The sequence below is a fragment of the Eucalyptus grandis genome, chromosome 7 (genome assembly GCF_016545825.1).
Source record: "Eucalyptus grandis isolate ANBG69807.140 chromosome 7, ASM1654582v1, whole genome shotgun sequence".
NCBI classification, from domain to species: domain Eukaryota; kingdom Viridiplantae; phylum Streptophyta; class Magnoliopsida; order Myrtales; family Myrtaceae; genus Eucalyptus; species Eucalyptus grandis.
The window spans coordinates 8,676,863-8,685,741 of NC_052618.1; the positions used below are offsets into that span (position 1 = coordinate 8,676,863).

Genomic DNA, 8,879 nt, shown 5'->3' on the forward strand with positions numbered 1-8,879 from the left:
CTTGTGGAAACCAAGAGTTACGACATTGACTCGATTGAGTTAGTTAGTGACCATGAGTTGGGTCGTTGCTATGTGGAACTGATCGTGTTCTCCAAAAAACACAAGGATAAGATTTGAATTATGATCAGAAAAAAAAAAGATTTAAGTTTGAACATCGACACCAAACATTGAGAGTATGTCCTAAAAGGTGTATGTCTTTCACTCTCTCCTGCTGTTGTCAGCTGAGCTAAGCTCTTGCCCAACTTGCGAAGCACAAATTTCCATCTTGGCAAGAAATAAAGCGAAGATGGATAAAAAAAACTTTGTCGAATCAAGAGTCACGACATTGACTCGATCGAGCTGGTGACTGAGCGTGAGTTGGGTCGTAGCCGCTGGTTGCTGAGGCCCTTCAGTCATTCCTCAGCTTTCTTCCGCGCGTCCCGTAGTGTTTACGCTGTTCGCGAAAGCCGGCCCCAACGCGTCCATCACATTGTGCAGATCCAAAGGCCAACAATGCCACTAACCTTTCGTTCACTCTCAGTGATATAACTCCACGTGCATGCAATTATTCTTATCTCGAGTATTCGATTACAATGTATGATTTGATTTCTCGTGCACACGCCCCATTTTGAATTCTGGCGAGTTTGGAAGAAAAACGAGATACACGAGCTCACCACAGGCAACTTAACAACTGCAAGTTGAGATGGTGTCGTCTTATTTGTCGGCTTAGTTCGCGTAAGATTTTCGGCGCAGCCGCTAGTTTATCGCAGAGAAAACAAGATATATGTTGTGGTGAACCTTCCATGACCCATGTGCATTAAACAAAACTTTAACTCGTGGTCCAAAAGATGTAGACAAACAAATGTCTATTGAGCATCTAAAGATTAGGAAATGCAGAGTCTTCTCCCCTGCCTGCAACGCAAGGTGGAGGGCTAAGGGGAAAAGCTGGCAGCGATGCGTTCAAGCACCGTATGACGATGAACGCACACAGCTGGGCCAACCTTTTTTGGCCTTTTCTCCATAGATGAAAGTGGAATTGCTTAGGTCACATGAATCTAAGGGTACGCATGACAAAGTTTCTGGAACAGAAATTGATTTTTGGTCATAAATTGATTTCTCAATTTCTATTTCAGAAACTGAGAAGCTAAAAATTTTAGCTTCTGATTTATTCTTCAAATCTATTTCTGAAATAGAAATATGTTTCAGAAATAGAGAAATCAAATTGCGTTACCAAATGAATTTCTGTTCCAAACCTGTTCCGGGGAACAGAGAAACAGAGAAATCAAGAAATAAAATTTTTATCATGCACAGCCTAAGTAACCTATACCATTTCACACTTTGAAAGACTTAGAAGTAATTAGTTGATCAAAAATTTTCTACAAAATACATTTCTTTTTCCGTAGTATTGTAAAATTAATGTGAAAATTGATAGGATCTTACAATTTAGTCAATGCATAATTACTCGTGATATAAATTAGGAACAATAAATGACACCAAATATCATGATTTGGTCTGATAATTGATACCTACTCTATTGAAAGAACCATCAACAAATAATCTACTAATAATCAAAGAGTCAAAGTTACAAATGCTTACAGGCTCAAGTATTTTCCATACTTAGATTAAGTACAAACTCACAGTTTTTATAAATAAATAATTCAATTGAATGTAAAACTCACAATGTAAATTGATTTACATGTGTCTTGCTCCAATGCCTGGCCGAAGAACAAACTCTTTCGTGCCTCCAGATAAAGTCGTCTGTTCGGCTCATTGTTAATCTTTCTTGTGCGACTTTTATATTGAACTGGGAAGAGACGTCCACTTCTTGGTCAAAAACTCAAAACTTGGATAAAAAAGTAATGAAGGAATATCTTGTGCTGAACCTTGGATTTATGTATATCCACTATAATCCAAGATTATTATTCGTAAAAGGCAACATCAGATTTTGAACAAATCAAAATGTTCCAACAAATGTGGGTTTTGTACACGACACAAACTCGAGACATGATTTAATAGCTAGTGCTTAAGAATCCGATAGTTAGATAATGATAATATATCATACGTGTATATTTGAGTCATAATATCACGAGATATAGTCCTAAAAATCTCGTTAAGAAAGATTAAAAATGTCTAAAAAAAGTCAGCATATCAATCATACAGTAGATATTTTCATTGATTATAAGTGTCATTAAGGACATTACATTATAAATCCTGGAAATAAAATACACTAATTTTTTGTTAGTTAGATTGATCACAATACTAGAAAGTTTTCTCTTTTCTATTGTGCATGTAAGCAATTTTCATGCGAGATATTCTTTTGAATGACAGAAAGTATGTTGACTATAGTTAGATTAAAACATATATATTTTTCATAATAGTTAAATAAAATCAATGAAAGAGAACCAACCAATAATCATTTTCAATTTTATTTAATAAAGCAATCACTTCCAATTTTGGGTAATATAGGTGCGACAACATTCACAAACATATTGTACCTTTGAAGAATATTTGTTAGATGGACGAACGCAGAATCGAATTTTCGTTTTAGTTTTAAAATTGCCAAAAAGGAACAATAACAAGATTTCATTCTCTACTATTGACCATATTCTTAACCTGGACAATTCCTGCTTGGTGAGCAAACTTTTCGCGGTCAAATTACCGATATTCGAAACTGATAAACAAGCGTCAATTCGGCAGTAGTTGACTTCGGCATCCTGGAGAACAGAATCCAGTGGCAATGCTTATGCCATGAATAATCATCAGCACGTACGCACTAAATTGTAGGAAATTGACAAGCATACAGGACAATAAAAAGTGAATGAGCGTGATGGCCAAGAAAACGAAAGAAGAATGGAGATTGGAAATTTAGAATAGAAGCGAAAATTGGTTTTCGGGTATGCCTCTAATGGCCTTTATTGCAGGAAGATCAGTTGACATGCTCGACCAGTTACAAAATTAGAATTAAAGAGACACGGGCGCGAACCCTTCCTCTTTAGCCAAGCCTCATCCCCTCCGAACTTTCTTGCTTTTGTCTGACCACCGCCTTGCTTGGGTCACTGATCATCATCTGCATGCTGCGATGTCCATCAGCCTGGAGCGGTGTCATAGTCTCACATCCGTTGATCCCATGCGGTGCTCCTTCTGTAGTTCCAATTGTCAAGATGCAAACTTTGCCATCTATTCTGAGGTCTTGGAGACTAGGGTATCGACGATCCATCACAATCAGCTCAGAAATATCAGTATTTTCCAGAACTAAGACCCCTAAAGACGATAATCCCCTAATGTTGCATTCCCCTTTCAAACTTCTGCAGTCCAAGAAATCTATCTCTTCTAAACTCTCTAGATTCTTAATGCCTCCAGGAAATTCTCTAATAAAAGTGTGAACCATCTTTAATACTTTCAAGTTTCTCAAATCCTTGACAGACGAAGGTAGTTCGTCGACTAATGTGTACGAAAGATCCATGACTTGCAGCTCCTTGAGGTTCCCGATGGAATCTGGCAGTTTCCACAAGCTCCTGCAATTTTTGAGAGAGAGTGTCTGAAGATTCTCCAGTAAGCCGATGGAATAAGGGAGCTCACTGAGTTTAGTGTCGTCCAAAGCTAGGTACGAAAGAGATTTCAAGTTGCCAATTCTATCGGGTAGAGACAAGATTTTAGTGTTGCAAGCACTCAGAGTTTCAAGCTTCCCATACGAACCCTCAGGGATATCGATGGCTCTTATGGCAGTTCCATCGATATAAAGCTCTTTTAGAGTTTCCAAGTAACCTATACCTTCTGGCAACTCTTGCACGAAGCTGCAGGACTTGATATCCAAAGAAACTAAGTTCCTTAGCTTGCTAATTGACCTCATAACAAGATGAGGTAATATAGCACAACGTTCCAGGTTTAGTCTCTCTAAGTTTACAGGAGCATGGGAAACTGGAGATTTAGCTAGCCAACGACAATCTTTTAGGATCAAAACTTTTAAGTTTTTGGCCTTCTGCAAAACAAGCGAATGTAAACGCCTTGCTTACTTCAAGCTATTGGTAAACAGGATGACAGAAATGTACAGGGATGTCGTCATACCTTTATAATTTGCTTCCAACACCGCCAATTTGTGGAGGAACTCCCAGACAGATTAAGATAGACCAAGTTGGATAGATCTAAAGCAAGTAGAATGGAGATATTGAGGCACCTTTGCCATTCAAGCCACTTTAACCATGGAAGGAAAAGCTCCTCTCTGAAGTTCCTTGCAGTCTGCCTGTGTCCCTTAAGAATAGGGCAGTTCATTTCAAGATACCTAAGATTTGAGAAATTATGGAAAAATCTACGTTTACCAAATAAACGGGGGTTGTCGAACGAGGCAATGAGGGCTTCTACCGTAGCGACCTGCCAATAAAGAAAAAATGGTAAACGGACAAAGTGAAATAGAAGCGCATCACAATCGTCTTTGGATATAGAAAAGTATTTAAAAGAAGTAATCTAATTCAAACTAAAAGAGAGACTTTCTTGTCTTCAAAATTTACCTTATCTTCTATCAGTACTCGTCCAGTATCCTCCTGATTCCAAAGCCTACTACGCTCAGAAGGTTTACTTGGATTTTCATCCTTGACAAGCTCCTCCCGAGGAATTTTACTTGATTATGCATCCGAAATTCATTATTGTCGGTGGTTGTTACCAAAGACTTGTCTTGAAGCTCGGCAATCCGTGTAGAAGGATGGTATTTACAAGCTTCCCACAGGTAAGAGGATATTGTCTTGTCCTTACCCATAAAAAAACATGCTATATCAAGAAAAATCTGTCGAGCACTGTACTCTAAAGCTTCATATCTTGCCTTCAGAATTCGTTTGACTTCCTTAGAGAAAGTCTCTTGCTTCAATCGATCCAATGCCTCCTTCCAAAACGTTATGGGCTTTCCATATAAAGAGGAACCGACAATCTTAATAAGGAAAGGAAGCCCTTCGGCAGCCAAACTAATGTCCCGTGCCACAAAGGAGATTTCCTCTCGAAGAGGTCCTCCTTTAAGAGCATACATACAGAACATTTGAAAAGCATGGACGTCATTCATTCGCTTTAGCTCGAATTTTTCAATGACGAAGTCATCGCATATGTTAACAGAACTGTTTCTGCTGGAGGTGACAATCCTCTGGCTTCCATGACCAAGCACGCTCAGCTCAGCAGTTTCAATCGGTGCCCAACTATACTCGTCAACAAGATTGCGTCTCTTAGAAATCACGATGATCCTGCTTCCTGGACCGAACCAACTTGGATCTCCAGCTAATGAATTGGTTTGTTCAAAATCACTAACATCGTCTAGGATTATGAGAACCCTCAGATTTGCAATTCTGTACCGGATAAATTTGGTACCTTCAGCAGGAGATCTGAGTGTACATCTTTTATTTCGGAGGAGATCGCTAATTAAATCTTCTTGGAGAGATAAGATTCTCTTTTGCTCAACTGCTCCATGGATATCTTTAAGGAAGCTTTTACCTTCAAAGAGATGATGGATTTTATTGTAGACAACCGTAGCAAGAGTCGACTTACCAATTCCTGGAAGGCCCGATATCTCAACCACACGTTTTCCCATCAGCATTTGCCGTTCAACCACTTGGTCATTTTCATAGAGAACGCCGAGTTTTTTCATCATCTCTCGCACATGGTGATCCATCCCTACTAAATTTTCTGTCACATCTAAATCATCCTCCTTCAACAGCTGGCGGACCTCGGAAACAACCTCGTTTATAAGTTCATGCTCCCTGCCAGACGGGAAAAGAAGGAAACAGTAAGATGTGAAAAGGGACAACCGGTCATATAATACACCCGCCAAAAGAAAAGATGCATTGATCTTTTGCTTTATCTAATTTCATAGTAGATCACTAGTGTTGGAGAAGTCATAAGAAGCATAGAAATCTTAATTTCGTTTTACCCGTGCTGGAATTTCTCCAATTCCCATCCTCGTTTTCCTGAAACAGTCTGCAGAGCCCTCTTCCAGTTGTCTAGAGTCGTTGATGTCACCCTCTTGGCTGCATGGTTGCTGAAGGACTGCTGATAATTCTCCTGCTGTTTGCCGACGACTTCAGGGCTGACGTCATAGAAAATGGGCATGATTGTCCTGTCACACGCCACCATTTCCGCCACCTCCCTCAGACAACTCTTACTGGAAGCGAAATCTTTGGAGAAGACAGGAATGCATATCTGTGTGCGCCTGATCACTTGTAAGATCTTAGGCATGATCTCTTCTCCGATCTCGATCCCACTATGATCGATAAATGCACTGATCCCTGCATCTTCAAGGCCGTTGAAGAGAAATTCAATGAAGCCTCTCCGAACATCTCCTCCTCGGAAACTGAGAAAGACTTGGTAGTGGCTAACATTCGGCCATCTAGTAGATGGAAGCGACGAGTGGTTATTGCGGACATCCATGAGTGAGAAGCTCGAGAAAAAGTTCAGAGGCCTGATCTTTCTTAGGACAGGGGACAACTGGGAGATCACTCGTGGAGGAGAAGAAGCTAACAGACCTGCTCCGGTCTAAGAAGCTTACAGACCAAAGCTACGGAATCTCGACTTCTAGTAAGGGTATTCCAATGAGCAATAGAAAAGACATCACTCGAATATATTACAATCAAGCTTTACCGTCCATTTTTTAAACTGTCGATCAGATTACCATTACTCCAAGTAAAGTTTACTAAAACATATACTAAACATAAGTATTTTCTCATTTGCAGTAGACCAATTGATGTGCAATAAAAACTCTCATTTTTATATAAACATGTTATTTCTAGTAATCTCATTTTGATGAGTGAAATATTGATGGAAATCGACCAAACCAAATAAGAGTTAGCTAGCATCCTAAGAAAAGATAGATACAAGAGAAAAAAAAATTAAAAAGAGAAGTTTTAAAAATAAATCAGACAATATAGTTTTTAAAATTGAAAATTAGAAGGGAAAAAAAAAACAAAAGGAGTGGCTGGGCAGTGGCAATCACCGCCAACTCCGGCGGGGAATTTGACCCTTGCTTAAGATGCATGTAAGTAGTTTCAACAAGTTTTTAGGACTTTTAACTCAGTGAGATGAGTTCCATAGCTAATTCAACTCAACCCGACTCAAGTAAAATGATTAAGTGAGTCAGATAGGACTGGAACCGGGACAATACCACCAGATCAACATGTTCTTGGCTTGTTTCGTCTTCAAGTACCGTAAGGCAATAACATAAGGTGTCTTGCCTAAGATAAAGCTGCAAAATATTGGTTTTCAAAAGTGCAATAATGAATTTGGACAAAAAAAAGGTGCAATAATGAAGAGAATAATTTATCCAATCTCTGAGGCGGACTTCATTTGGTCAATTTAAAACATTATTTCTCGGGTAGTAGTAATTTTTGTTCAATTACTTTTCTCTTTTATGACCGATATCTTATTAATTCATAAATAATTCGTCCATTTTTGACATAGACTTCTTTTGTCATTTTCTAGAATTTATCTTCGTGGTGATATTTTTATTAATTTACGTGTCGCACACCTCATGGTAATATTTTATCTTATTTCTCAAATTTCGGAAGAAAATATTACATATAAGTTATATGGTATAACTATAGTGCCATGTCATTCATGCAATCGTCCGCTCACTTGTGACTCGTACCAATACAACCCCTCCTATTTTAAAATCTCCCCTTCCCTATCACTTCACTCTTCATGATCCCTCACCCCTCCTCCTCTCTCTCTCTGGGTTGATTTTTTATTTTTTCCTGCAGAATCTCCAATTCCTTGCTTAAGAAACCTTATGTCCTGCCCTTCAACTCAAATCCGAAGATAGCTTCGCCCTCGATTGATTTCCCCAGAAATTTCCCTCCTTTTCCTTCAATCTCTGAGATCGACCTGCCAGATCATTCATTTCCCACACCAAAGTTCCCCTTTTTCTGTTCCAGTTCCATTGTCCTCCTCCTCCTTGCCCTCAATCTCTCCTCTTCCCTTCGTTTGCTGGCACAATGTCGTATCTTTGACGCCTTCGCTAGGGTTTTCCTCGTGCCAGTTGATGGGTATTTCTCAAGCTTTCTCTTTGATGATTGTTATTCGTCGGTGTCCGATATTGGGGATCCTGCATTAATTTGTTGGGTTCTTTTGGAAATTTTCAGAGAAAATACTGGAGAAAGCGGAACGTAGTAGTCCAAGGCGGAGGCTCCGACGTGGTTCGTAAGACGAGAGAGAGGAGAGTTAGGGCTTCTCGTTTTTGAGTCAGGAGGGAGAGAGAGAGAGCAAAATCGTGAGTCGGTCGGGAGGGAGAGACAACGGAGCATGAAGAGTGGAGAGAGAGAGAGGGACTTGAAAAATAGGTGGGCCTTATTGCACGTGTTGCATGGTGAGTGGACGAATCAAGAGCGTCCTGGGGAAAGAGGGCTGGTAGCTGTCACTTCGTCTTCTTTCTTTTGTGCGCTCCGGAGCAAGTGAGCGAATGATGACATTGGCATATCATGCATCAATCGACTGGCTACGCTTGGCCATCGTGTCCATGGGTTTTATTTTCCTTTGAAAGTTTCCTTTACCAGGATCGTAAGTTTTCTCTAACAGAGACTTCTTTTGATCTTTTAAAATATATTATGTTCGGTAATGGTAATTTTTTATTAATTCTCATGTCGCCCAACTCATAAATACCATGAAATTGTCAATCTTTGGTAATTTGCTTTTATAATCTATCTCGGCTTATTTTATAAGCAAGACCGAGAAAATGGGGTCTATTAAATCACCAAGGCTAAATGGTTTTCAAGCAATATTCCACAAGTTGTGCGATGTGGTTGGAGCCGACATACTCATGTTTAAAAATTTGTCATAATATTACTTGAAATAGTAGTGATAATGTACTTGAAATCATTGTAATGTTTGTCACGCCTTTACATTGTAATTTAACTTTATCAAATGTGATTTAATAA

The 8,879-nt window shown here is 39.3% G+C and overlaps 2 protein-coding genes across 2 annotated transcripts; both read right to left on the bottom strand.

Annotated features, from left to right (window-relative positions):
* Positions 1 to 2,971: 2,971 nt before the first annotated feature.
* Positions 2,972 to 3,829, bottom strand: LOC120295802 (disease resistance protein RPV1-like). The gene has a single exon (XM_039317376.1). The coding sequence runs from the start codon at positions 3,827 to 3,829 to the stop codon at positions 2,972 to 2,974; it is 858 nt and encodes a 285-aa protein (XP_039173310.1).
* A 666-nt stretch (positions 3,830 to 4,495) lies between these two features.
* LOC120295803 (disease resistance protein RUN1-like) lies at positions 4,496 to 6,381 on the bottom strand. The gene is made up of 2 exons (XM_039317377.1): positions 5,885 to 6,381; positions 4,496 to 5,714 (listed from the first exon to the last, which is right to left on the bottom strand). Exons 1-2 carry the CDS (start codon positions 6,379 to 6,381, stop codon positions 4,496 to 4,498), a joined length of 1,716 nt encoding a protein of 571 aa, XP_039173311.1.
* Between the last annotated feature and the right edge of the window lie 2,498 nt (positions 6,382 to 8,879).

Excerpts from the sequence above, each read along its gene's own strand:
- LOC120295803 (XM_039317377.1), bottom strand. The coding sequence starts at position 6,381 with ATGGATGTCCGCAATAACCACTCGTCGCTTCCATCTACTAGATGGCCG. Across the intron at positions 5,715-5,884 it reads TTGGAGAAATTCCAGCACGG|GGAGCATGAACTTATAAACG; the intron begins GTAAAACGAAAT and ends CCCGTCTGGCAG.
- LOC120295802 (XM_039317376.1), bottom strand. The coding sequence starts at position 3,829 with ATGAGGTCAATTAGCAAGCTAAGGAACTTAGTTTCTTTGGATATCAAG.